At 35.6% G+C, this 27,613-nt stretch overlaps 5 protein-coding genes across 6 annotated transcripts; 2 read left to right on the forward strand and 3 right to left on the reverse strand.

The window, feature by feature from the left end:
- Positions 1-193: 193 nt before the first annotated feature.
- hagh (hydroxyacylglutathione hydrolase) lies at positions 194-7,281 on the reverse strand. 2 transcript variants are annotated; one of them, XM_052139158.1, is made up of 9 exons: positions 7,158-7,281; positions 4,327-4,459; positions 4,190-4,254; positions 3,941-4,058; positions 3,639-3,747; positions 3,220-3,323; positions 2,560-2,661; positions 2,388-2,467; positions 194-1,162 (listed from the first exon to the last, which is right to left on the reverse strand). In XM_052139158.1, the coding sequence occupies exons 2-9, from the start codon at positions 4,429-4,431 to the stop codon at positions 1,063-1,065; spliced, it is 783 nt and encodes a 260-aa protein (XP_051995118.1). In that variant the 5' UTR covers positions 4,432-4,459; positions 7,158-7,281; the 3' UTR covers positions 194-1,062. The 2 variants fall into 2 exon arrangements, with proteins under 2 accessions (XP_051995118.1, XP_051995117.1); XM_052139157.1 differs by having other exon boundaries at positions 4,327-4,490; positions 7,158-7,277.
- A 740-nt stretch (positions 7,282-8,021) lies between these two features.
- fahd1 (fumarylacetoacetate hydrolase domain containing 1) lies at positions 8,022-9,614 on the forward strand. Its single transcript, XM_052139161.1, has 2 exons — positions 8,022-8,062; positions 8,247-9,614. The coding sequence occupies exon 2, from the start codon at positions 8,271-8,273 to the stop codon at positions 8,928-8,930; it is 660 nt and encodes a 219-aa protein (XP_051995121.1). The 5' UTR covers positions 8,022-8,062; positions 8,247-8,270; the 3' UTR covers positions 8,931-9,614.
- Positions 9,615-11,146: 1,532 nt separating this feature from the next.
- Positions 11,147-15,354, reverse strand: msrb1a (methionine sulfoxide reductase B1a). The gene is given in 5 exon segments (XM_052139164.1): positions 11,147-12,000; positions 12,097-12,144; positions 12,147-12,210; positions 12,326-12,468; positions 15,138-15,354. Coding segments are annotated over 5 exon segments (330 nt in total). The 5' UTR covers positions 15,193-15,354; the 3' UTR covers positions 11,147-11,980.
- A 1,861-nt stretch (positions 15,355-17,215) lies between these two features.
- On the forward strand, positions 17,216-20,209 carry ndufb10 (NADH:ubiquinone oxidoreductase subunit B10). The gene is made up of 4 exons (XM_052139163.1): positions 17,216-17,451; positions 17,956-18,094; positions 19,670-19,809; positions 20,030-20,209. Exons 1-4 carry the CDS (start codon positions 17,304-17,306, stop codon positions 20,113-20,115), a joined length of 513 nt encoding a protein of 170 aa, XP_051995123.1. The 5' UTR covers positions 17,216-17,303; the 3' UTR covers positions 20,116-20,209.
- Positions 20,210-21,861: 1,652 nt separating this feature from the next.
- On the reverse strand, positions 21,862-23,905 carry rps2 (ribosomal protein S2). The gene is made up of 8 exons (XM_052139159.1): positions 23,887-23,905; positions 23,329-23,466; positions 22,986-23,075; positions 22,791-22,898; positions 22,514-22,687; positions 22,275-22,434; positions 22,070-22,161; positions 21,862-21,984 (listed from the first exon to the last, which is right to left on the reverse strand). The coding sequence occupies exons 2-8, from the start codon at positions 23,461-23,463 to the stop codon at positions 21,904-21,906; spliced, it is 840 nt and encodes a 279-aa protein (XP_051995119.1). The 5' UTR covers positions 23,464-23,466; positions 23,887-23,905; the 3' UTR covers positions 21,862-21,903.
- Positions 23,906-27,613: the final 3,708 nt, after the last annotated feature.

Here is a 27,613-nt window from a genome sequence, read left to right on the forward strand (position 1 = left end):
TTTATAGTTTATATATATATATATATATATATATATATATATATATATATATATATATATATATATATATATATATATATATAAACAAGCAAAAATATGTCAAATATATATTTATTAAATATAGTGTTATAAACAAGCAATATATTTAAAATGCAATCTAATGATATATATTTAAAATAAAAGCAAACAGCAGTTACTTTAACATTAAGACTTTAATTGAGATTGAGCACAATTAGATCTTCTCTGTTACTTTTGATGACGGAAAGTGCCAGATCAACTGAAACCACAACAACTGAATGAGCTTAAACAAAAGACGAAAAAGCTGAAACAAGCATCTCCAGTGTTCAACATTGTCTACATTCAAAATAAACCGGACACCACAAAATTAAAGCATTTCAATCACAAACAATTTTAAGATTGATATGAACATACATAATATAGTTTGGTTGGAACACCGCTTATTGACAATTGTTCACAAGACCCAATAATATCTCAAAATATAAAATATTTCTTTTTGATTTACAAAATAAAACATTGCACATTTAGACAAACATGGCCTGGATCCTTCAGAAAAGTGACAAAGCCTGAAAATGTCAAAATTAGAATTTAAAACGTACGTAAACTTACATAATAAAGTGTAACCTATAACACAGAGCTAGTGCATGATCATAACTTCTTATATATGCAGATTAACACGAAAACATTTGCAACTGTAACTATAAACAGTAATATATATATATATATATAGAGAGAGACAGAGAGAATTATAATCTTTTTCAATTAGATGTATTGCTTGCAACAATGATTTTCACAAATACACTGTATTTCTGTCATACAGGTAAATAATCTAGTATATTGCTCATTTAAGACCATTAGTTGACTTCATAAAAATAAACAGGTAAATAATTGTGCTATTGCTTTCAATGGAGCGTATGTAAATGCAACTAAAGTTTCCATGTACCATGTGTCTGCAGGAAGTTCTGCTATTGCTAGTGAAATGTCAAGCACAGATGATCGTACTGGTGATGGTTAACACAAAGGCGAGCCTGAGATGACATGGGCTCAATCCTTCGGAACCCTAAAACTGTCTTTCTCCTTACGGATGCTCCTCATGGCTTCAATTGGGTCACTGGTCCCAGCATGCTCCAGTACAGACTTCTCTCTGATGTGTCAACACATGGAATTGAAAAAAGAAACAATATTTATTATATATATTATATATATATATATATATATATATATATATATATATATATATATATATATATACACACACACACATACACACACATTTATATTATTATATGTATTTTTGTACTTTTTTTGCTTGTTTCTTTTTTTCAAACAAGGACATCTGAATTGATTTTAAAACTATGATTGCTTTGTATTTTATTTATTTATTTATTTTTTTGTTGCCTTCATTTTATTTTTGTTGTTTTTTATTTTTTCAGTTTATCAAGCATAAGAAAATGCAAAAGAAATAAAAACAGATTTTATACAATCTTTGCTTTTATTTTGTATTTATTTTGTGTATTTTTGTGTTTTTCAAACACAAGGATATGCGAAAGAAATCAATTTATTTCAACAATCTTTGAAACAATTATTGTTTGAATGTATTTATTTTATTATTGTTTTTGTCTTTTTTATTTTTCTGTTTTTCAGACAAAGAAATTTGAACTGCTTTTAAAACAATTATTGCTTTGTATTTTATTTATTTGTTTGTTTTTGATGCCTTTATTTTATATTTGTATTTTGTTGTCTTTGTTTTACATTTTAAGTGCATTTCAAACACAAGTAAATACAAAATAAATCAAAATGGATTATAAAACAATCATTGCTTTATTGTTTGACTTTTTTTATTATTATTATTGTTTTTTTTAAATCTTTTTTTACTTTTTCAAAAAAGGAAATTTGAATCGATTTCAAAACAATTATTCCTTTTGAAGTTTATTTATTTGTTTTTGTTGCCTTCATGTTTTTATATACAAGGAAAAGAGCTTTACTTTCTATTGATTTTATTTATTTTGTATGTTTTTATTTTCTGTTTTTCAAACACAAGGAAAAGAGAAAATATTTTTTCAAATCATTGCTTTCTTGTTGTTTGTTTGTTTTAATTTTTAAATTAATGTTATATTTAATTTTATGTGCATTTTATGTCTCTTCTTTCTGTTAATGCCTTTATATTGGCTTGAACTTGAATCAAGCTGAAAAATATAATGTTTAAAAATAGACATTACTAACTATGAGCTCCACTTCCTTGTTGCCCAACAATATTATTCCAAGTTCAACCAAAGTTTGTGTTACTCAGAAGTCAAGATCATGTAAAATGCATAGACAGGAAGTGCAAGTTGGTGATGCAATGTTGAGAATAATTGCACATACAGTACCTGACTCTCATGAATGGGTTAAATGTGAACTCATCTGCCACCGTGGAAGGAATGGTCGGCTCTCCATTGTTATATTTCTCCTATCAGTATAAAATAAAGGTTTTTCCTTTTGTACACTTTGTAAGGGAACCATCTGCAAAGAATATAAGGGTTAAAGAAGAAAGTTAAATACCTTGGCCCATGCTAATTTTGTTCGAATGGCTTCATTATTTGGTTCAACGTGCCGTGCAAATTTCAAATTGTTGATGGTGTACTCGTGACCACAGTAAACACGCTGAAACAAACAAACAAACAAACAGAACATGTGAGAGTTTAGATTCACATTTACATTAAAATCTAATTTACCATTTATAGAAACATTGTAAAATAACCATTTACAGTTTGTTTAACAAAAAGTGTTCAAAACATTGTTTATGGAGTAATGTCAGAAATGAACTTTTCCATTAAGAGGAAATATTTGTCCCCTGGTTTAACGTTTTTGGAGTATTTAAAAAAAAAAATATATATATTATATGTTTTCTGATCATATAGAATACTTACTGTTTGCCATCCTTTTTATTTTTAATACATGTATTAACATAGCAAATAATATTATGAGATATGCCCTGGTAATCTGGCATACTGGGCATTTTCCCGGTGGGCTGACACACTTTGGGGCCGATCAGGGCGGATCAACCCCAACCCCCCATCTCTTCCCAGTCCAGTCATGTGTCTGATGTTACAATTAAAACAACGATGAATTCATTACCAGGTACACACATTTACAATTTCAGAGCCATTGTTTTTCCACTTTCGGAGAAAAGTGTTCAGTTTTAAATGGTGAAATCATTACCGTCTCTGGAGGAAGACGGCCTAAAACCTCTATCAGGGCTTTGTACATCTCTTCAGCTGTACCTTCAAAGAACTTTCCACAGCCGGCCATGAACAAAGTGTCCCCTGCAAATTGTATTTATGATTTGAATATAACAAGAATCAACTGCCTGTCAACAAACAGAGATAATAAGTGGTGCACCACTCACATTTTCTTCAGATTATGTAAAAATCTAGAGAAATCTAAAAATATAAATACGTATTAAAGTCTTTAAAATAAAGAATGTCTTTTGCAATCATTTGCAAACACAGAACACATTCCAGTTATTTATATTCATCAGTAAAGGCGAATATATCTGTTTGGTTTTTTAATTGCTAAAGAAATATAATTTACTTGGCCGTTAACTTGAAACTTGCTGTTGTGAGTAAAATATGTCTCACCCGTGAACACAGCTGGTGGTTCGGTGCTGTTTTCTTTTGTTACGAAGTAGCAGATGTGACCACTGGTGTGACACGGCGTAAACAGACACTTAACATTCAGTGAGCCCACCTGAGATCATACAGAAAATAAGATCACAGTTTAATCAAATTGACAAACCCCGTGACCTGAAACGTGCCTCCTGAACATGTTCTGGATTGAAGAGCATCGGGCAACATGAGGGTGAGTAATTGAAGAATTTTCATTTTTGGGTGAACGATTTTTTACCCTTTAACAGGTAATAATACGGTCTCATCAGGCTCACCTTGAAAGTGTTGTAGTGTGTAACTTTCTGAGTCAACGCTCCCACTCTGTCATCTCCGCCATACACTGTAAGACCCGGCATTAACTTCACTAACTTCTCATTACCTCCAGCATGATCCCTGCAAGTGATTTAGAAACATTTACATCAACTTTCCTATTAGTTTCCGATGCATTTCTGCCCTTTTATTAGCGCATATTGGCTGCATAAACAACAAAGAACCAAATATAGTTTATTTCAGGCCTGACTCACCAGTGATGATGAGTGGTTAGGACGGTTTTGAGTTTCACGCCATGCTTTTTGGCTGCATCTACTACCTGAGAGAAATGACAGGGTTGAGTCCATTGGATACGGTATTGAATGTGCAAAACACAATGAGGAATTCGTACTTTCTGTGGCTCTACTGGATCAACAATGGCGGCTTCCTTAGTGTCCTCATCAATGAGAAGGTACATGTAGTTGTCGGTGAGAGCAGGCAGCAGTTCTACCTTCATGTCGGACTGTTCCACCAGAGATGATTTCCTAGGAGCGGAGTGAAACAAGGCTGTAGGAACTTGAAAAACAGATCAAAATTATGCTTTAGTGCATGTTCTATCTTTATAAATAAATTCTACAGATGATAATGTACAATGACAAAAAAAATAGCTCTTTGGCTGAACTTGATTCAGTGGTACAACATGTTTGAAATGGGTTTTCTTAATTTCAAATGACTTTGTAATCTCAACACAAACAGTTTGTGTAGAAAGAACCTAGTTGAATTGGGTAAACCCAACAAAATTAGACATGTCAGTGTAACTCAAATAAATCCATTTCATTTCTTTATGTACTAAATGGTAAAAGTGAATGTTAGCATGCTAAATACATGCTGGTTGGAAGCACTACAGAGTGTAGTTTAGTAACTATGCTATGATCAGCGTAGCATTTGCTGAACGAAGCGAATCAGCTCCCTTGTTCAGTAGTCAGTGCACTAATCAGGGAGTCGGCCATATTTTGGGCTGTCTTAATCACAAAATAATTGTTGCTCACCATGTTCACTAACCGGAAATGTCGTCAAGTCTTGTGAAGTCTCTAAAAACGTTAGAAGATGGGCACATAGTCTGCACTTATATAGCGCCTTTTTAACCTTAGCGGTATTAAAAACGCTTTACACTGTGACTCATTCACCCATTCACACACACACATTCATACACCAATGGCGGCAGAGCTGCCATGCAAGGCAGCTAGCCTGCCATTAGGAGCAACTTGGGGTTCAGTGTCTTGCCCAAGGACACTTCGGCATGTGGAGTCATGTGGACCGGGATTTAAACCACCAACCCTGTGATTAGTTGCCAAACCGCTCAACCACCTGAGCCACAGCTGCCCCATTCAATGCCCTTTATCTTTCATAATAACACTGTACGTTTGAATATCTTCAACGAATATGAACGATAGTGTCATTTATCCAGCGATGGTGCTGATTAATAACATCTGCGCTTGAATGCGCGAGCTCATTATCATGTCACAGGTAATTGAACATTGGGACACTTATGACTCAGTGGATGAACACCCTTGCTAGTCCCCGAATTAGTGTTCATTATATACTGATCCACAACACAGGGAGCTGATTGAGACACATGCAGAATCTCTTCTTAATCTCAACATAACAAACATGAAACACTAACTAGTATCCCCTATATATTCATAAAACTTAATTTACTCTCCCCATCGAGTCCCATTCAAAGCATGTGGGAAATGGAAATCCCCTGCCCAGTGTCATTATTAACACTACTAAAAGTATTCATGTAGTCCCAACTCAAATGGATTAAGAAAACTTACATTTTACAAACTGAAATGTATAAAACACCATAACATTTCAAGCTGTGCTTAAATGGTCTAGAACTGTGTTGGGTTGGTTCATTTTAATTAAGTAAACTGAACAAGCAGCCTTTTTATGTGTAGTTACTACACTTATTCTTACAGCAATAAAACTGCCCTGTGGGAAAATCCACTTGGTTTCACATGGTTTCTAGTTGCTCTTTTTATTATTACCCAGTCACAGCTTGGTAATAACCTGGATTAGGAGGATGATCAGGTAGACTAGCACCTTGTCGAAGCTAATGGGGACCTGGTTAAACAAATTATTCATGTTCCAAAACTGGCATGATTTTGATTTTCCAGCAGGGTGTTATAACTTGGTATAAGCCAGCAGCACTATTTAAAAGATTCTAAATCAAAAATTTTGTACATTGTGTGCAGATATCCCATTTTGAAGTCTTATTATGTTAACAATAACTGTAGTAACTACAATATTTTGGTGGAAACTAACCATTGTAAGAGTTCATTTAGCCTGTTCAACAGGTTTTAGTGGCAACATGATCATTATTTGTATTCGTTTTGGAACCATTAGCCTACAGCAATCTGATTTACGGCTATATATGTAAAACACATTCATTATGTTGGTTCACATATGATTTGAACTTGTATAAAAAGTGAAATAGCTGTACATGCATGTAATACATATTTTAAAAATACTACATCAATGGCCAATTTCAAATATGTAACATATATTTCCTAAATCATAGTGGAATTTAAATATGTATATATATTCCCATATACAATCACTTATATATGTTCATTAGACATCTGTATGGGGTGAAATGGAGCCCACTAGAGTGTGTTTTTAGATATTACCAGTGAACAAGACAACATTTGGTGCTACAGTCTGTATTGTTTTCTGAATTTATCTCTCTATATCTTTTAAGCTCAACTGGGACGATGTTATATGCTTTGCTGCTGGTCAATGTTTTGAATGTTGCATCTAATGCAATTCTGTAACACAATAAAGCATGGCATAATTACACTACAATGCACCAAACGAAGGAATTTGACGTCATAATGAAATTGGAACGATGTATCAAGAAACCATTGACACGTGGTTTTGTAACTTTTTATAGTAAACAAAGGCATCACTCTTACTGCAAGACATTTCAGGTGTTCATTTATGTTTACTATTATGTCATATGATCACGGTTATATGCATTAAATACATGCGGCATGCCACAATTGATAACGTGTATGTCAACAAGTCTGCTTACATAAACTAAAGTTGGTTTCTAACAACAGACCAAAACATTGTCTATGTATAAAGAAAAGGGTTGTATGACAGCGCTGGCTGATGGTTTCACTTCGATAAATAAGCCATTGTGCGTATGCAAGGATGAAGATATTTATGCAAACATACCGAATTTCTGCGGGACAGCTGCGAGAACACCGAGAGTGCACGCACTCGCCACCAATGACCTGAACCACATATCACGACTTCAGCTGTCTGAGATATTACACCAGCATAAGGAGGAAGTACAAAGTGAGGTTTAAAGTGCAAATCGGCCTACTTTTTAACTTTGACCCCTCGTTTGACCAATCCGATAGGGGGAGTGTAGGGCGCGTGGTTGCGAATGTTCGAATCATACTATGGCGCAGGCTTGTGATTAATATTAATGAGCCGCGTCTTCGTCATTGGAGGGCAAACTAGCAAGGTCAGCATAATCTAATACATAATCAGGAACAGGACGTCGCCATTGGACGATTCAACAGGTGACCTCAGCACATGTTCCCCCTTTCATGTTTTTCTCCAAAGCATTACTAAATGTTCTGTTTATGTAATGTGGAAATAAAAAAGATCAAATATTTATGTATGTCTTGCTGAACGTTTATTTATTTTTTTTATTGTATATTTTTAGTGTTTTTATTTTTTTTTACCAATTTTTATTTTATTGTTAGGTCATCTTGTAACTGTTATTATTATATGTTTTTATTTGAAATGTTACTGTTATTTTTATTATTATTTTATTTCTATTTTTTATTTGAATGTTACTGTTATTTTTATTATTACTATTGATATTATTTATTTATTTACATTTTATTGTTTCTCGTTACTGTTATTTGTATTATAATAATATAATTAGCTTGTTTTCTTGTCACTGCTTTTGTCACACACAATCACACAAACATGTAAACACAATCATGACAATAAAGTAGCTACGTGAAAATCATTAATATTTATAAACTAGGACTAGCCTTCGCCATAGTAGGATTTTTGATTTCCTCTCGAGCTTAGTGAATTTCACGTGACGACCTGCTTTAAAAGTAAAAGCAATAATGCTTTCTGGACATAATGACAGAGTATGCCAGTCTAGGCCAATTTAGTAGCATCAGATACATTTAAGTTTTTACTAGTTCGAGATATACTGAATTACTGCATTAACTCTATTAACATTACTGCAACAACACTGTTGTCAAGAATCGAAGGTCATTTTATTTTGGGTTGCAGGTCCTGCAGGTGTCGGACTCCAAAATGAGTGCAAGGAATATTGCTCGTTTCTGGGAATGGGGAAGGAAGATCATCTGTGTTGGAAGAAACTATGCAGACCATGCCATTGAGCTCAAAAACGCCATTCCCACCGAACCTGTGCTCTTCCTGAAACCCCCTTCTGCTTACATCAGGGAAGGGTCTCCCATTCTGGTTCCCTTCTACTCCAGCAATCTCCACCATGAAGTTGAGCTTGGCGTGGTCATTGGTAAAGGAGGAACTGCTATTCGCCAATCTTCAGCCATGGACCACGTGGCTGGATATGTCTTGTGCTTGGACATGACAGCTCGGGACATTCAGGAGGAGTGCAAGTCCAAAGGTCATCCGTGGACCCTGGCCAAAGCGTTCAACACCTCATGTCCCATCAGTGACTTTATTCCCAAGGCGAAGATCCCAGACCCAGGGAGCATCAATCTGTGGTTGAAGGTGAACAACATAATGAGACAGAATGGGAGCACATCTCAGATGATCTTCTCCATTCCATACCTCATAAACTACATCAGTGAGATTATATCATTGGAAGAAGGTGATCTTATTCTCACCGGGACCCCCAAAGGAGTGTCAAGTGTCCAGGAACATGATGAACTTCAGGTTGGGATTGATGACATCATCACCATGACTTTCAAAGTTGATAGACAAAGTTGATTTTACCCAGAATTTACATTCTTGAGTCTGCACATGCTGGAAAGCACAGTCATTGCAAATACTGAGCTCAGGTTTATTAGCTCAGAATGCAAATATAATGTATGACAAGGAATAACAAAGTTTGTATGACGACTTTAGAATCTACAGAATGGGTGCCAGTGTATCTAATGTATAAATAAAAGAGTTTAATGTGGAAAGAGAATACCTTTTGAGTGGTCCAATGCATTAGGTATCATGAACAACCAATTAAATATATATATATATATTTATATATGGGGGCCTGGGTAGCTCAGCGAGTATTGACAATGACTCCCACCCCTGGAGTTGCGAGTTCGAATTCAGTGTGTGCTGAGTGACTCCAGCCAGGTCTCCTAAGCAACCAAATTGGTCCGGTTGCTAGGGAGGGTAGAGTCACATGGGGTAAGCTCCTCGTAGTTGCGATTAGGGGTTCTGGCTCTCAATGCAGCGCTTGGTAAGTGGTATGTTGATCGTGGAGAGTAGCTTGATTCTCCACATGCTGTGAGTCTCCGCAGTGTCATGCACAATGAGCCACGTGATAGGTTGAGCGGATTGACAACTGAGACTTGTCCTCTGCCACCCGAAATGAGGTGGGTAACCATGTCACCATGAGGACCTACTAAGTAGTGGAAATTGGGCATTCCAAATTGGGAGAAAAGGGGATAAAACGGGATAAAACTAATATATATATTTACAGCATTGAATAATCTTTGTTAATGTTAGTTAACAAAAATACAATTGTTCATTGTTAGTTCATAGTGCATTAAGAAATGTTAACAAAGATAACTTTTGATTTAAAAAATGTATTAGTATTATGTTGAAATTAACATGATTTAAGCTTCATAAATGCAGTAAAATGTGTTTATTGTTAGTTCATGTTAACTATTGTTGTTACTGTTAACAAACGAAACCTTACTGTAATGTGTTACTGTAAAATTATATATTTTTGTCCCCCAGTGTGGCCTAAACGTACCTTAATCAAAGCAACCGTTTCTATACACAAAAGTTTGTAATAGATTAAGTAGATCATTGACAAAAGGTACAAAAGTTATACTGGAAAACATTGAAAACTGCTCGTTATAGATTATGTTGGAAAATCTGCATGTGACTGCACTTTCTCAAAAGTCTTCTAAGTTACAATATAAGTTTATGAAAACACCAGAATAATGTTATGTTGCATAAATGCAAAGTTTGTGCTCCTGAATTTAGTTTTTACAGTTTGAGTTTAAAGATATAGGCCTAAAATATTAGTAGATATTATTACTTTGTAATAAGGCATTTGTCATTTTTAGAGATATGATAGTTGTGGTGTGGGTGAGAAACAGATCAATATTTCAAATTCTCTCTCTTTTTTTTTTTTTTTTTTACAATACATTTTCCTCCCGGTCCAGTAGGTGGCGATATGCACAAAGAATGTGAAAGTGGAGATTTATAGTAAAAAAGGTCTTAAATATTGATCTGTTTCTCACCCACAACTATCAAATCACTTCAAAGTTCTGGTCACCATTCACTTGCATCACTTCAAAGTTCTGGTCACCATTCACTTACATCACTTCAAAGTTCTGGTCACCATTCACTTGCATCACTTCAAAGTTCTGGTCACCCTTCACTTGCATCACTTCAGAGTTCTGGTCACCATTCACTTGCATCACTTCAAAGTTCTGGTCACCCTTCACTTGCATCACTTCAAAGTTCTGGTCACCCTTCACTTGCATCACTTCAAAGTTCTGGTCACCATTCACTTGCATCACTTCAAAGTTCTGGTCACCCTTCACTTGCATCACTTCAAAGTTCTGGTCACCCTTCACTTGCATCACTTCAAAGTTCTGGTCACCCTTCACTTGCATCACTTCAAAGTTCTGGTCACCATTCACTTGCATCACTTCAAAGTTCTGGTCACCATTCACTTGCATCACTTCAAAGTTCTGGTCACCATTCACTTACATCACTTCAAAGTTCTGGTCACCATTCACTTGCATCACTTCAAAGTTCTGGTCACCATTCACTTGCATCACTTCAAAGTTCTGGTCACCATTCACTTGCATCACTTCAAAGTTCTGGTCACCCTTCACTTGCATTGTATGGACCTACACAGCTGAGATATTCCTCTGAAAATATTCACTTGTGTTCAGCAGAAGAAAATGAATTACATAAATCATATGGGAAGGCATGAGGATGAGTAGATTGTATTTTTGGGTGAACCATTTCTTTAATATTCATATAAAAAATCATTTTACATGTTCCTTTTTACTGACGGTCACCTCTACAGAAACTGTGAATGCACTTTGTAGGTTCAAAGTGTCAAAATGTTACATTCACTGACCTATATATATAGATCAGGGGTTACATTACATATTCATTGACGCAAACCATTTACTTACCAAGACTTTTATAGTAGATCTTTAAATAGGACTTTAGACTTTAAGCAGCCTCTAAAATTCTGTCAGTGAGTAACAACAGAAAAATGCAACAGTTTACAGGCAAGACAAGCACAAGTTTATTGATTGAATTCTTTGTAGCTTGCATTTAAAGAGCACACAAACTGCAGAAAGAGCAATGATTTCCAAGACAAAACCTTTGGTATTGTTCTAAACACATTAATACATACATTATTTCAAGATGTAAAGGTTGCAAATAAAATCTCATAAATATTTTCTGCCAGAAAAAGTTTCTCAATGTCCAAAGGTATTTTGCCGTACTGCAGAAATGGTTAAAATAGCATGTGATTCTAAAGTTAACAAGTAATAATTGAGACTTTAAACAGTGTCTATTGATCTATAACAGGTTAAATGAGATTAAAAGATTTTGTGCATGGTTGGAAAAGCATATGTGCGTATTGACTGGTAGTAGCAGTTTTATGGGAGAAAGCTTTTGAATGTTTCCTATGTGGTTGTTAATACATCAGCACTCTGAACATCCCTCTGTGGGCTTTTCATCAGAGCATTTCATTCATCACCCACATGACGAACACATCAGAGCTTCTCCATACACTCTTACTGACACATCCTCACACTCTTAGCCAACATCTTGCTCTACTGTTGTTCATTCTTGACTGTAAACAGGGAGGAAACAGACACTGAGATAGTAGGTAACGACATACTTTATTATATGTATCTGATAAAATAATGAGTACTTGCACAATGCATACCTTTAGGAACGAACTTCAGAGAGCTGCTGAATATTCAGTAGCGTGAGGCGCATGTTTGGGTCCGTCGTTTACAAACTCGTGGCCAAGACCATTCCCGCACTTACCACATTTAACCTTCAAAACATGATACACAGTTTACAGTTTAAATAGTTTAATCTTCCTCCAGACTTTATGAGCCTTGCATGAATCAACAATGAATCAATGAATCAATAATGACTCCAACTTCCACCTTATAAGCACCCCATCTCTCCTCGTGTTTAGACACACTGTTCTCATGGATGGTTTCTGTGAAGGCTGGCCAGGGTGATGAATGCTCATATTTAGTCCTGCTGGAGAACAGCTCATGTCCACATTCTGCACAAACATATATACCTACAGGAGAAAAACATATTAAAAAAATGCATATTTTATACATTAAATAAGGTACTAAATAAAACGATTGTCAATATTTTCACTAAAGTTACTTGATAAAGCAGTGGCGGGCACAGATTTCAGCAGGGGCGGAAAGTAAAAAAATGGCACCGATATATATACACACACACACACATATATATATATATGTATATATGTGTGTATATATGCATGTATACATATATGTGTGTATATATATATATATATATATATATATATATACTAGAGCTGTCACAATTAACGCATTAACGCATGTGGTTAATGAAAAAAGTTACATTTTTCTTAATCGTGATTAATGCATTTAATGTTAATACAGTATAAACACTGGGTTGAAGGGCGAAACCTTTGTAATGTGCCCGCCCGGAGTCATTACACTGACGCACACACCACAGTGCCAGAGCCCTTAAGAGAGCCTACAAGCCTACAAGCATAAATTAGCATAACGCGGCGGTGCCTTAGACATTCTATGGGAGGTATTGTTATAACACGCTTGTTACACGCCGTTACGCTATCTCCTATTATAGAGCCGCAGAGGTTGTTATCTCAGAAAATAAAAGAATCTCTGACAGCACTTCTCTGTCAGTGATAAAATGATGGAGAAAGGACTTATTAACACAATGTGATCTACAAATAAAGCACAGATGGGACTTGTAGTATCTAGATAGTATCTTGTGATAAATCAATAATTTTTCAGCCTATGTAAGGGACGTTTCAGACGTTTTTGTTTGCAAGCGCTATTCATGTGGAGTTCAAAAGGGTGCACAACACTGGCATTGACAATTTGACGTGAATCGTGAAAGCAGTTTCACGATTGCTTTACCAAAGCAGATACCAGCAAATTAATATTACGGAAGATGAGAGTTTTAGAGAATTGATGCCCATTGCAATGAAAATGCAACCTATGTGGGGACTAGTTCTTTCAATTAGTCAAACTTCCCACAATGTTGGAGGCTTTGTTTGGAAAATGTTAATAAAGCATTATATTGAGGGGTCTGGGTAGCTCAGCAAGTAAAGACGCTTACTACAACACCTGGAGTCGCAAGTTCGAATCCAAGGCGTAATCAGTGACTCCAGTCAGGCTTCCTTATCAACCAATTGGACCGGTTGCTAGGGTGGGTAGAGGTACGTTGGGTTAACGTCATCGCGGTCGCCATAATGTGGTTCTCGCACTAGGTGGGGTGCATGGCGAGTTGTGTGTGGATACCGCGGAGAATAGCGCGAGTCTCCACACGCGCTGTCTCCACGGTAACGTGCTCAACAAGCAACGTGAAAAGATGCACGGATTGACGTCTCGGACGTGGAGGCAACTGAGATTCGTCTTCCGACACCCAGATTGAGGCGAGTCACTTCGACATGTTTTTGACATGTGCCATAGTACAACCATGGTATTTTTTGAAGTACCTTCGAGTACCATGAAAATATCATGACATGAGAATAAACAATCAGTATCATGGTATTACCATATTAACGCCACCGTGCTTTTTATTCGTAGGGCTCTTATGTTTTTTTTCTTTCTGACCTCAACATCCTCTTTATAGAACTGACACTTTCTATAGGTCTTTCACTTATTTTACTAATTTACCACCCCCATTATAATGAATAAAGCCGTCTAAACTGCAAGTGTGCTGTGTCGGAAATGTGGAAGCAATTAAGTATTGTGTTTTCATAAACTTACAGCACAATACATTTGATTTTCTATCTGACCTGTTAATTTTCTTTAAAGTAATATTCCGGGATCAATACAAGTTAAGCTCAACTGTGGCATAATATTGATTGGCACACACATTTGTTTTTCGACTTACCCTTCCTTTCCTTAAATCTGGGTCCCAGTATGGCACTTACAACAGAAGTGAATGGGGGCCAATCACTGATCTATATATATATATATATATATATATATATATATATATATATATATATACAGATCAGTGGGGCCAATCCATAAATGTTAAAATACTCACCGTTTCAAAAGTATAGCCACAAGACATAAACCATATGTGCATTAACATGATTTTAGTGTGATAAAATCTCTAACTAACCTTTTCTGTGTAAAGTTATAGCCAATTTTACAACTTCATTGCCATGTAATGTCAACAAACCCTAAAACGACTGTATAAATTACGATTTAAACAGCTTTATATCTCCAATAAACACAAGTTTTAACTGATGAATTACAGTAAGTGCTTTTATAAAATTATAAGCTTCACATTTCTGCCTTTAACCCCTCAAATAATTGGCCCCATTGTATGTGCCTCACTATCTTCATTTTTGCTTTTTTAAATAAAGGGAGGGATGGGGCAATGGCATTTTTTGTGGTAATCAATATTATGCCACAAATTGAATATTATGCCACAACTGAGCTTCACACATCTCACATTGACACATTATTACTGTTATTGTTTGTGAGATTATTAAGAGATTTTTTTTTTTTTTTATTTGTATTTTTACGCTAATATTAATGTTGAGATACTCTGTAGCAACTAACAGAAATAACCCTAGCGTTAAAATAAGACATTCTGATAAGCCTACAATTAAAATTAAATTAATTACATATATTAAATATTCAGAATGATAAAGAGCATTAGTTTCTTTGACTCGTTTACATGTGTAACGTATCGAGGTCCACTTACCCGTTTCAAAATGATCTTTGTAAACCTCCCCTCCAGAGAACGAGCAGAAAGACATGGATGCGAGTTTTATAACAAGTCAAAAGCGACCGAAACTTTCTGTATCAACAGGTGTTTAATAAAGTCAGTTTGGGATCAGATTAAATGGAAGACGCGTTCACACAAACACGGTTGTGCAACTGAGCCAAACTTGAATCACGTGGCGCGGCAGAAATCTCCCTCAGCCGAACTCTGTCATGAAACATGACGTAACAGAAAATACCTAGTTAAAATGGTCGATTTTCAACCATCAAAACCAGCTACACATTAGATATTACAGTGTTGACTGTTGCCTTTTGGGTTTTTGCATGTATTATATGCCTACATTGAAAAAATATAAAATATATTATTATTATTATTATTTTTATTATTATTATTATTGATATTCCACAGTGCAGAAAGATTAATTGTTGACAAATTAATTGAGGGAACAAGATTAAATGGAACAAAGAACATGTTAAAATAATATTCTAGGTCAATCTACAGCGTTTGTGGCATAATGTTGACTACCACAAAAAAAATGTCATCTTATTCTTCCTTCGAAGGCAAACTTGAGGTTACAGTGAGGCACTTTCAATGGAAGTGAATGGGGACGATTTTTTAAGGGTTTAAAAGCAGAAATGTGAAGCTTATAATTTTATAAAAACACTTACATTTATATTTCTGTTCAAACTCATGTATTATTTGAGCTCTAGATTTGTTTAAATGTTAATTTTTACTGTCATTTAAGGGTTTTAGCGTTTGTTGACATTACATCGTCATGGTAACAAAGTTGTAAAATTGGCTATAACTTTACACAGAAAAGGTTTATAAGGGATTTAATCACACTAAAATCATGTTTTCACACATATCCTTTACGTCTTGAGGCTATACCTTTGTTTTAAAATGTAAAAAAATTGCCCCCATTCACTTCCATTATAAGTGCCTCACTGGAACCTCGATTTAAAATATATATATATATATATAAAAATATATAATAATCAATCAATCAATCAATCAATCAATCAATCAATCAATCAATCAATAAAAATAAGATACAAATCATTGAAAGAGTTTAAAGTCACTGCAAATTTTATTAATTCTAAGTGCATTTTGTTTATATAGAGTGATAGAGTATATAAATAAGGTTTCATCTATTTTAAGAATACAGAGAAAATTACTTTATACATGTAAAATGTGCATAAAAATAAATGAGGTTGATAATAAAGCAAACACTTTCTTTTGTGGTATCTGACTCAAAATACCCAAAGATATTTTTCTTAAAATGCATTGAAATCTCTTCCCAAATATTATTTGTAATAAACAAACTAATGTCCATAGCTGTTGAGTATAATGACAAGACCAAAATAAATGAAAAACTGTCTCTGTATCATTCTGGCAAAAGGAGTATTTTGTGTCAGTGTCAGATCTGATTTTTTTTTTTTTTTAATGGTGTGACAGGATAAAACTGATGGATCAACTTAAAGGATGTATGTTTGACTTTATTAGTGAGGAAACCTAATCTTTTTTTGCTGCATGGACCACATTTTTCTCCAAGTTAAATGATCAAAATAGGTATTCCAGTAAGAAACTGCAGGTGGGTCAGAAAGAATAAGGCCCTTCCTTCATGGTGTCTCCATTTAGTTTCAAGAAAAACATTTCTTATTCACGTTCTGTCAGCTTTGTTAAAGGTGTGATGATGACAGACTAGTAAATGCTATTTTCAGTGCTGGCTAGCCTACCTGTCCCATAGTACATTTGCTGATGTAAGATAATAATAAATCAGAAATATTTAATTAATTTAATTATTGAAGTCAATGTAAGGAAACGTGTGAAACGACGACAACTAGTGGTGGAGAAAACAATTGCGTCTACCCTTTTACCTTTGACCTTATTATTAATCAACGAAACAAAGAATGGAAACATATTTCAAGATTTGACACAAACAACAACAATAAAAATTAAATTTTTAATATATAATCATAAGAACGATAAATATTTTTTCGTCCTTCACGTTTATTTGTCGCTGCTCTGTGACCTTTCGCCATGTTGTGTGAAGCGCGCATGCGCACAGTGGAGGAGAGCGAGAGAAGGGATTTTCGAGGTCGATTAAAGGTGTTTTGAAATTTCCCTTTTGGTTTATCCTCGATAATGCCGAAAGATTACGATAAAGATGCATATCCCGAGCCTCCCCGTCAGACTCCATTGGTGGATAAGCAAACGGCGCTGCCGAATCCAGCGTTAATATTGTCAAAGCTCTTTTACTACTCCGTTGATCTGCCTGTAACCACATTCAGAGGTACAACTGACTTTACATTAGTGCACTTGATAGTGTTTACATCTTCTTTAATCCATCCAGATGATATAGAGCAGTTGTAGTATTAGAGTATTAGTTATATACTGAGAAAAATCACAATGTTGCCCTGTAAACGTTACAGCAACGTTCTGGGAACATTAGTTTGTGGTTATAAAAACTATAACCTAAAGAGAACGTTCCTAAAACGTTATAATTGGGTTCCCTGGAACCATATGCTAACGTTATTGGAACGTTTTATGTTTGCTGGGATTATAAACATGCATTTATGTTATTAAACCTTGTTTATATGACATATAATAGGGAAGGTTATGTTCCACCATTGAGATTTATAATGTCATTTAATTATTTAATTTCACTTTATTGTCATTTTAGCTAAGGGGAACACATTTTGATTCACCTGGTCCACTGTCAAGTTACTGGCAGGTCACAGAATACTGGTTGTAACCCCTGATTCTTATTTTGTGCTTCTGTTTCATGTTCTGTCAGGTGTTATCGAGGGCATCCAGGGTGATAAGAAGTCCCACTACTACCATCAGGCGTTCCGTCGTGTCCCTGAACTGACTGAATGCCAGGAAGGAGATTACCTCTGCTACTATGAAGCTGAGATGCAGTGGAGGAGAGACTAGTATGTTACATCCATAAAAATACATATGGCAGTGAGATGCTTCACATGATGTGTATGTATATAGTACTGTATTTACAGTGCTGGCAAGTATTTCTATACATCACATTTTGGTTAGGATTAGTTTCTAAATTCCAAACCCTAAACAGGGCTCAAAAATAAGGACGTTTGGGGCTAGTTGATGGAATAGTTACTTGCTCAAGTGGGCCAGTACTGTGTTGTCGCTATATGTTAAATTCGTTAATCTTTTAGGTGGGCTTTTATGCTATGCAAGCTCAAATATTTGGAATTCTGTGACGTATGTAACGTCATTGCAGCGGTTCTGCCCATTCAAACGTCCCATCAAGGTAACCAAGGTAGCAGGCGAAGTTTAAGCCGGAATAGTCATAGCATCGGTAAGAATGGGCTAAAAATGAAAAAAAAAATCTATTTTCTGCATTGTATGCCATTTAATCATATTAATATTATTTCTGGAACATATACATACAAAAATGTATTGTTAAAATGTTGTGAAATTGTTGGCAGGGCAAGTAAAAATCGGAACTACTGGCCCAATCGGGCCCGCGAAAAAACTAAAACTAATGTTGAGCCCTATTAAAATATTGATAATCTGTGATTAATTCAGCCCCAACAGCTTAAAGTGACAGTTCACCCAAAAATGCTAATTCTGTCATCATTTAGTCCCCCTAATGCCTTCTCAGATGTATATAACTTTCTTTTATCTGCTGAAGGAAGATTTTAGAAGAATATTTCAGCTCTTTAGGTCCATAAAATACAAGTCAGCTAAGTCCGAAACTTTGAAGCTCAAAAAAACATATAAAGGCAGCATAAAAGTTATCCATTGGGCAGTGAGAGTGAGAAACAAATCAGTATTTAAGTGCTTTTTTTACTATAAATTTCAAACAGCCCTATAACGCCTTTCTCTCTTAAAAGGTCGTCTTCGTTTGTTTTTGGCAATTTGTATTCTACGTGCATATCGCCACCTACTGGGCAGGGAGGAGAATTTATAGTAAAAATAACTTTGATCTTTTGAGGTGAGTAAATGATGAGAGAATTAAAAATTTTGGGGGGAACTATACCTTTAAATCACACAGAACTTAAAGCTGCAGTATGTAATTTCTGTGCCACCAGACGGAATTGGAAAAACAAAGGTTGTTTTCAAAACAGCTTTCCAAATTCGTCCCGTCTGCCGCAGATCAAACAAATAGCCCGCCCACAACTCGTGCCATTGGTTGAGTCAGTGCTGTTGTCTCTCTTGAGACAGGTGGTTTAAAGCAGAGGAATTTTTATAGTGCCACAGAGACACAGTGTTTAGTTTTCAAGAAAACTAGCCTATGAATGGCTTACTTGCAGTTGTCTCTGCATATTAATTTGGGATAGAAGAAAGTAATTTAATACTGAAAATGTTTATGCCTAAAATCTAAACTTGCCTTGCAAGCACTGTTATTTCCTTGAATAATTGCAAACCTAGTATTAAGTTTAGATGCATAGTATGATATCATCAATTTTATATACAGTATCAAGAGACATCTTTCCTGCACTGGCACACAAGTAGTAATATTTTTTTTATTTCTGCAGTAAAGTGGATCAGGAGATCGTGAAGGTGATCCAGGAGCGTCTCAGGGCCTGCCAGCAGCGAGAGGGACACAGTTACAAACAGAATTGTGGCATAGAGCTGCAGCAGTTTAATCAAGTTTCCAAGGCCTTTCATTCACGCTGTGAGTGTTCGCTGCTATCAGCATGCAAAACATGCATTGATTTACAAACATTTGCAATCTTTTTTACCATATTTCAAACATCACTTGAAACAGGCAAGAAATGTCAGAGTACCTGACCATGAGAAAAGCAGATATAGTGCTTTCTCTAGAATACTTTATAGTTGGCAATAAAACAATAAGTTTTTAGGCTATTAACAATGTTCTTATTTACATCTTCTAGATGGGGATCTCGGTGCGTACGCCAGCTCAAGAAAGTGTTTGATGAAACAGAAGGAGAGAATGATGGAAGAGGCACAAAAGGCATAAACTTCCTCTAATTCTGCTTTTCTATGTCGCTCTCACGTCTGTGTATCAAAATGTAAAATAAAGTTATTCGAAAGTGACTTTGCAGTCATTGTTTTGATTTGATGTAGGAAAATCCCACCATCAGTTGTTGAACAGTTTATTACTTTGCACTGAATTGTTTTGTTGTTGCTAAAGAGCAGTTGTGCAAGGTACAGTAATTATTTTGCTTATGCTAAAGCTTTAAGCGCTAAGAATTAGTAATAAAATTGTATTTTTAAAAAATGTTTAAAATGATGTACACACTTGAAATGAGGAAAAGAAAAGCTGTTTTAGTTATATATTGTAGTAGAACTTAATGGATCAGAATATGGTGGGACCAGGCAGGCAATACTTCTATACACCAAAAGAATTAAAATTATCGAATTTTGTAATCCATGTTCTTACACAAATTATGCTTGAAGGGATGGTTTGCCCCAAAATGTATAATCTTTCATCATTTACCCTCATGCCATCTCGGATGTGTATGACTTTCTACTTGTGAACATAAATTACGATTTTTAGAAGACTGATTCAGAACTTTGAAACCCCAAAAAGCACATAGGCAGCATAAAAGTAACTCCAGTGGTTTAAACCATGTCTTCAGAAGTGATATGATAGCTGTGGGTAAGAAACAGATCAATATTTAAATCCTTTTTACTATAAATCTCCACTTTCATTCTTTTGTTTTTGGTGATTTGCATTCTTTGTGCATATTGCCACCTGCTGGGCAGAGAGGAAGATTTATTGTAAAAAGGACTTAAATATTGTTTCTTAAATACCTTTCAAATGGCTGCCCACTATTCACATGCATTGTATATGTACCTACAGAGCAAGATATTCTTCTAAAAATCTTCATTTATGTTCTGCTGAAGAAAGTCATGCACATCTGGGATTGCATGAATGTGAGGAAATGATAATTTCTTTGGCTGAACCATCCTTTTAATAAGCGGACAATGTGTATTGTCATGTAAACATTTTAAACTGCTTTCCTTAATCGGTGTACCATATTAACGTCCTGAGAAACAGATCAACTACTTTAATAAAACCAAAGCAAGAAACAGGTTTATATGAGACTTAATCACATTATTCCTAGCTTTTGAGGTCAAACCATATAGCGGCATCCTCACAACCTGTGCGTACATTGGATAACACAAGTAAAGGTGTTGCAAAATGTCATTTGCAAATACATGTATGACCTTACACTGGTAAAAGAAAGCAGTTTGTGTTTACAGAAGCGCACTTTGTAAACTTAAGCAATCTGTGTAAGAACGTCAATGTACACACTTAATAGATGATGCCCAGATCTTTAACCCTGCCATCAAAAAGCATGTGTCAAATTGCACTGAAAGGAGTTGTCCCATTTATTAAAGTTGATATAATTGGGCAAATTATACTTCAACATTAATGCATTTAATGTAGAATTACAATCTGGCGTAATACCAATTTATTAAGATGAGACCACTCAGCTTTTCCCCTCAAATGAGATGTCTGTAGCTAAAGAATTAAACATTTTCCTCATGTTAAGCTCTCTCTATATTCAGGCCATGCAGCAACACAAGTGAGCTCAATCAGAATGATTCTCATTAAATAACTTTAGATATTTTACATCTGAAAGACATTTTAAAGCCATTTCAGAATTGATTATTCAAAGACAAATGAAACAGACTTATGGCAAGTTCTACATATACAAGTTGGAGGATTTCAAACAATGAAGCACACATTCAAAGATGGTTTTCTGTCTGTACTTTATTTCTACCCGTTGTAAAAAATTTACGAGGCTTCTGGAACAGCTCCTTGGGTCCTCTGAACAGAGACCCTGGTGTGAGTCTTGGCCAGATGATCAGTGAATTCCTGAAATTAGATTTAAACATTTATTTCCAAGAAATCAAATACACTTGGGAAAGTAGCAGTTATGCAAATAAAGCAAATGTAATACCTGATAAGGAGACTTGGCAAACACTGTTTCCTTCCAGAGATCAGGGGTCAGGTAGCTGTAAGTCTTTGAGATGGCATCGAATGTGGCCTTGGCTGCATTTAGGACACAGAAATTGTAAACTCTGAAATACTTCATATTTATTTGCCTACTCTCGCTAATAAAGCAGGGAGAATCTGTACTACAGTCTTCAATAAAAGGCTCTTACCGAAGTTGCCCAGGGTGGCGGTGCAGCCCCTTGCAGAAGTGTAGCAGTCATCGATACCAGCCATCATCAGTAGTTTTTTGGGTACGGGAGCAGACACGATACCAGTACCACGGGGGGCGGGAATGAGCCGTACCAGGACTGAACCACAGCGACCAGTCACCTGACCAGAAACATCATGTTCACATCAACCAAGGCAATGGAAGTGCATAGCACAGTGTGTTATTCAACAGACGTCTTACCTTGCATGGCACGGTGTGTGGTTTGCCGATCTTGTTACCCCAGTAGCCTCTTCTGACGGGAATGATGGATAACTTGGCCAGGATGATGGCTCCGCGGATGGCGGTGGCTACCTCTTTGGAGCACTTCACTCCCAGACCAACGTGGCCATTGTAGTCACCGATAGCAACAAAGGCCTGAGAGATTTCAGGAAACGTGTCAAGGCCCAAGTTTCGCACTGGATCGCTGAATAAAATGACAAGTATTTAACATTTAAGAGGGCAAGAATGGGATGTTCACCTTAAACCTGGTGCGCTGACCAGCCCTGGTCTGTTTCTGGACGGGCATGATCTTCAGAACTTCATCCTTGAGAGCTGAACCCAGGAAGAAGTCAATGATCTCAGACTCCTATGGAAAAACAAAAAACAATTGCACAGTTTCAGAAAGAGCCAAGCAACTTCATGACATGGAGTTCGAGATTTGAAATAGTAGTACCTTGATTGGCAGAGAATACAGGTAGATCTCCTCCAGGGTCTTGATCTTCATGTCCTTCACCAGGCGACCAAGTTTGGTCACAGGCACCCACTAAATGAAACCAAAAAATTGTTAGTAATACAACAGGGCCAGTGTAAATGGCACTAAATTGTAACACGTACAGCTATGCTATATACCAAATAAAACCATATAGCTCATAGATAATGTGCATATACTGACTATAAATATAAGAGATTTTTCGTATAAAATGCATGGAATATACACTTCTGGCATCTTTGATAAAAATGAGCCCATGCAAATTCAAAACCGAGTCAAAGTACGGGATAATTATGGGATGTTTTACCTCCTTATCCTCAGATTTGCCTCCCCGGGCACCGCGGCCTCTTCCACGGCCTCTGCCGCGACCACGACCGCGACCCCTGCCGCCAGTGCCGAAACCTCCGCGAAAACCTCCTCTACCACCGGCGTCGTCCGCCATTTGCTACAGACACACCATAAAGGTTGTAAATCAACAACTAATAAATTACACAACACAAACGTATTTAATATCAGACACATGTGACGTACAGACGCAGATCACGTTTCAAACTTGCACATGGTAGAAGCAATTTATGCATGTATACACTTATGAACTACAGGCAGGTAAAATTGTAAGACGAATCATATAAAACACGCCAATGTTAGTAATAAATGACTAGCTTCACCGGTGCCACCATTTTTGTTTTTAGACCATTTACTCAAAAATGACATTTCTGCTCAATACATAATTTTAATATCAGTATTAAAGTGTTATTTAACAGTACACACATCAGTACTATATACTAATTGTGCTTTTTAAGTTGCGATTGCCAGGATTTAAACAGATAAAACTGAGCAACGACAGAAGCCCGCGTTGACTTACGTGATGTGTATTCAAGAAGAAGAAGGCCGGACGACAGTTCGCGACGGAATTATACAGAGCGAATCATCGCGATATTTCGTTTTAGCTGTTGTCCTGGCGACCTCTTGCGGCAATTAAGCGCTCTGTCAGAGCCCTTCAAGCCCACAAGCTTACCATAAAACAGCAGAACGCTGCGGTCCCGTAGATATTCTATGGGCGGTACACCATTTTTAATGGATGTATATGGTGGAGATGCTTCAGTGTGTTGAATAAACTACTTTTGTGTGGAAACAGCACATCACTTAATTAATTAATCTTATACATGTTTTACACAATCCTTTAGGAGCAGAGGTGTAGCCAAGGGTGGCCCGGGGTGGGTCTGGGCCCCCCTAAACTAGAGCCAGGCCCACTCAGAATATTAGAGATTATTTTATTACTTAAAATATATATTTATAAAATATATATATAAATATATATATGTATATAAAAAAATCTGATTTCTGGAAGAGTGAAAGATCTGTTTGAATGCTCTGTTGTTAAGGGGGAGGGGGCCCACCCAAAACATTGAGGCCCACCCAAAACATTGAGGCCCACCCAAAACATTGAGGCCCACCCAAAACATAATTTCCTGGCTATGCCCTTGTTTAGGAGTGAACTGTGTGTGGAGTTTACTACGATAAAATATCTGTTTTATAAGGTACGCTTAAAAGGTTTGGACGGTCACAACCCGTACTAAAACTACAATTATTATAATTAAAAACATAATGATAACATAATTCCACACTAGAAATGCCAGAAACAGCACTCATGCATAAGACAAACTCAGATGTATTCATTTAATTAAATAGGCTACTTTATTACAGAAATAAAAGAGACTGAAAGACCAACAAGGTGTTCTGAAATGGGACTGAACGGGATTGTACTGTTTGAACAGTTTTTTAATAATTTGTAAATAAATAGTAAACAGGCTAATTGGAGTTTTTTAACCATGGATTGCAAACTAATGCATTGTTTTTATTTTTATTGATCTGGAAAATAATTATGGGGTTTCCAAGATGACCAGGTCACTTATGAAATGATTGATGTGCTGTTGAAGAACAGACAACAAAAAATCAAAAACTAAGGGGGTGAAACGCCCCCATATGAAACACAAATAACAGCATAACAAATTACTAAAGTTAACAATGTAGTTTCAGTTTTATCAATGCATTACAAAATGACACTATTATGTATGAGAAAGGATAACTTCTGCTACTTCAACAGAGACAACACAACATGTTGCAACGTTGATTTACCCAGCCACAATATTACAACATGGATTATATTTCATATATAAATATCACACTCGAGTAAGCATGTGAGTATTATTATTAAATGTTGCGTGCCGAGCAATATTACAATATATTCAGTTAACCTCAATTCAAGGCTTTGTACAGTCTTTTTCCCAAAGTGGTAGTTTTGCAGTTTTGCTTCCAAGCGGATGGTTTTGCAGATCAAAGGTACAAGCATGGATCAGAGGTTTAGCTGTATTTCAATCATCCAGATTTTGGTAATTATCTTCACTCCTGTCCTGTGTTTGAGGACCTTTAGACTAGAGGAGATTCAAAACAATTTTAGGCGATAACAAGCACTTGTTTGTCACATTGCACAGCAAACTTGTCAGTTTAAAGTTGCACTAGGATGTGCTATATTTGCTAAATAAAATGCTTGCATGTAATAATAGAGTAATGTGAAAAAAACCCCACTGAAAACCGTTTCTGGTTTCGGATAGTCCTTCTAACAAGACAAAGAAAGATGAAACAAGCACGTTTGGAGAATAGTATATTATATTTGCTTGATATGTGAAATCAAACAATACCTTAGTCTCATTTTTCCGCCGTCTTCTTTTAAAGACTGATTTGATTTGTCCAGTCTATCAGTTCAAACAAATACATGTTTATAAAATAAATGTTCAGGGTTCAAAGAAGTAAAACATTTTTTTACTTGTCCCTACATTATTTGATAATAAGCAAAAATCTCAGTTTTATTAAAGGAATAGTTTACCCAAAGATTACAATTCTCTCATGATTTAGTTACCTTTAAGTCCTGACAGATGTATATGACTTTCCTTCTTCAGTAGAACCAAAATTAAGATTTTTATAAGCACATTTCAGCTCTGTATGTCCATACAATGAAAGTGAATGGGTGCCATCAGGCTGCTGGCTGTTTGACGGTCCAAAAGGCACATTTAGGCAGCATAAAAGTATAGGCTTAGGCAATAGGCTTGTGTAAAATATAAATAGACAATTTCAAATTTACTAACTTTAAATAGAAAACGCTTCCTGCTCCCAGTCAACCCATCACGGAGCTGTTTACAACAGAGGCATGAACGTGAGAGTTAGGCCATTTCTAACAGAAAAATGGCTAGAAGTAACGATTTAAAGTTAAAAACTTTTTAATTATCAATTTGTTTCCTATCGATTTGCTTTAGAAGACATTATTTGATCGACTGGAGTCGTGTGGATTACTTTTATGCTGCCTATATGTGCCTTTTGGACCGTCAAACAGCCAGCAGCCTGTTGGCACCCATTCACTTTCATTGTATGGACATACAGAGCTGAAATGTGCTTATAAAAATCTTAATTTCGGTTCTGCCAAAGACTGAAAGACATACACATCTGGGATGGCTTAAAGATGAGTAAATCATGAGAGACTTTTCATTTTTGGGTGAACTTACCCTTTAAGGCACTCATAATGGAAGTGACTGGGGCCAGTCCATAAATGATAAAATGCTCAGTTTCAAAAGTTTAGCCACAAGATGCAAAAATTTTGACATGATTTTAGTGTCACAAATTTTCGGACTAATCTAAACTTTATTGTCATGACGACATATCCCTGTAAACCCTAAAATGTCAATTTAAACAACTTTACATCTCAAATACATAATAAATGGATGAAGATTTAAAAGTAAGTGCTTTTATAAAATTATAAGCTTCACATTTTTGCCTATAAATCCTCCAAAATGTGGCCCATTCACTTCCACTGTAACTCTGAATTTATTTGATTACTTAAGCAAAAGAGGGACATTATAGTGGATGTGTTACTTACACAAAAAATAAGTAATATTTACTTAATTTTATTTTTGTAAGTTTTTGCACACAGTTTTAAAATCAAATCAACTTCATGACATGATATTGACTAAAGTAAGCAAATTTAACATTTCAGTTAATACAGTAACTTTTACTTACAAACCTGATGTACTTTATATGGTACTTAATTAAATGTACAAAAATAAAAATAAACATGTTATATGAAAATGTCATGTTTTAAACTTTCTTGTAAACATGTTTAATCATGTACCACATGACATATTGAAGCCTACCACAGGCAAGATTATTGCATGCTAATAATGTTTACTTCCGACTTCACAAAATAAGAAGTTCCCAAATGTAACAACAAAATCAACGATAAAAACGGTGTAAATAAACTGGCAAACTGTAAATAATGCAAGCTCAATTTTTATTAAAGCCTTGTGCATGCTTGGAACACTAACTTTGAAAAATTAAGTAAAATTTACTCATTTTATTTACCAGTGAAATTAACTCAAATTGGTGAATAAATATGACAAGATTTTCTACTTTAGAACTTATACATGATGATGCCTTGCAAAGATAAACAATCATAAATAATATTTACTTATAAGTTAGAGCATTCATTTTTACATGCTTGAATTGAGCACAGATGTAGAATTTACTTAATATTTTCAAGT

Source organism: Xyrauchen texanus, chromosome 12 (genome assembly GCF_025860055.1).
Source record: "Xyrauchen texanus isolate HMW12.3.18 chromosome 12, RBS_HiC_50CHRs, whole genome shotgun sequence".
In the NCBI taxonomy this organism is placed as follows: Eukaryota; Metazoa; Chordata; class Actinopteri; order Cypriniformes; family Catostomidae; genus Xyrauchen; species Xyrauchen texanus.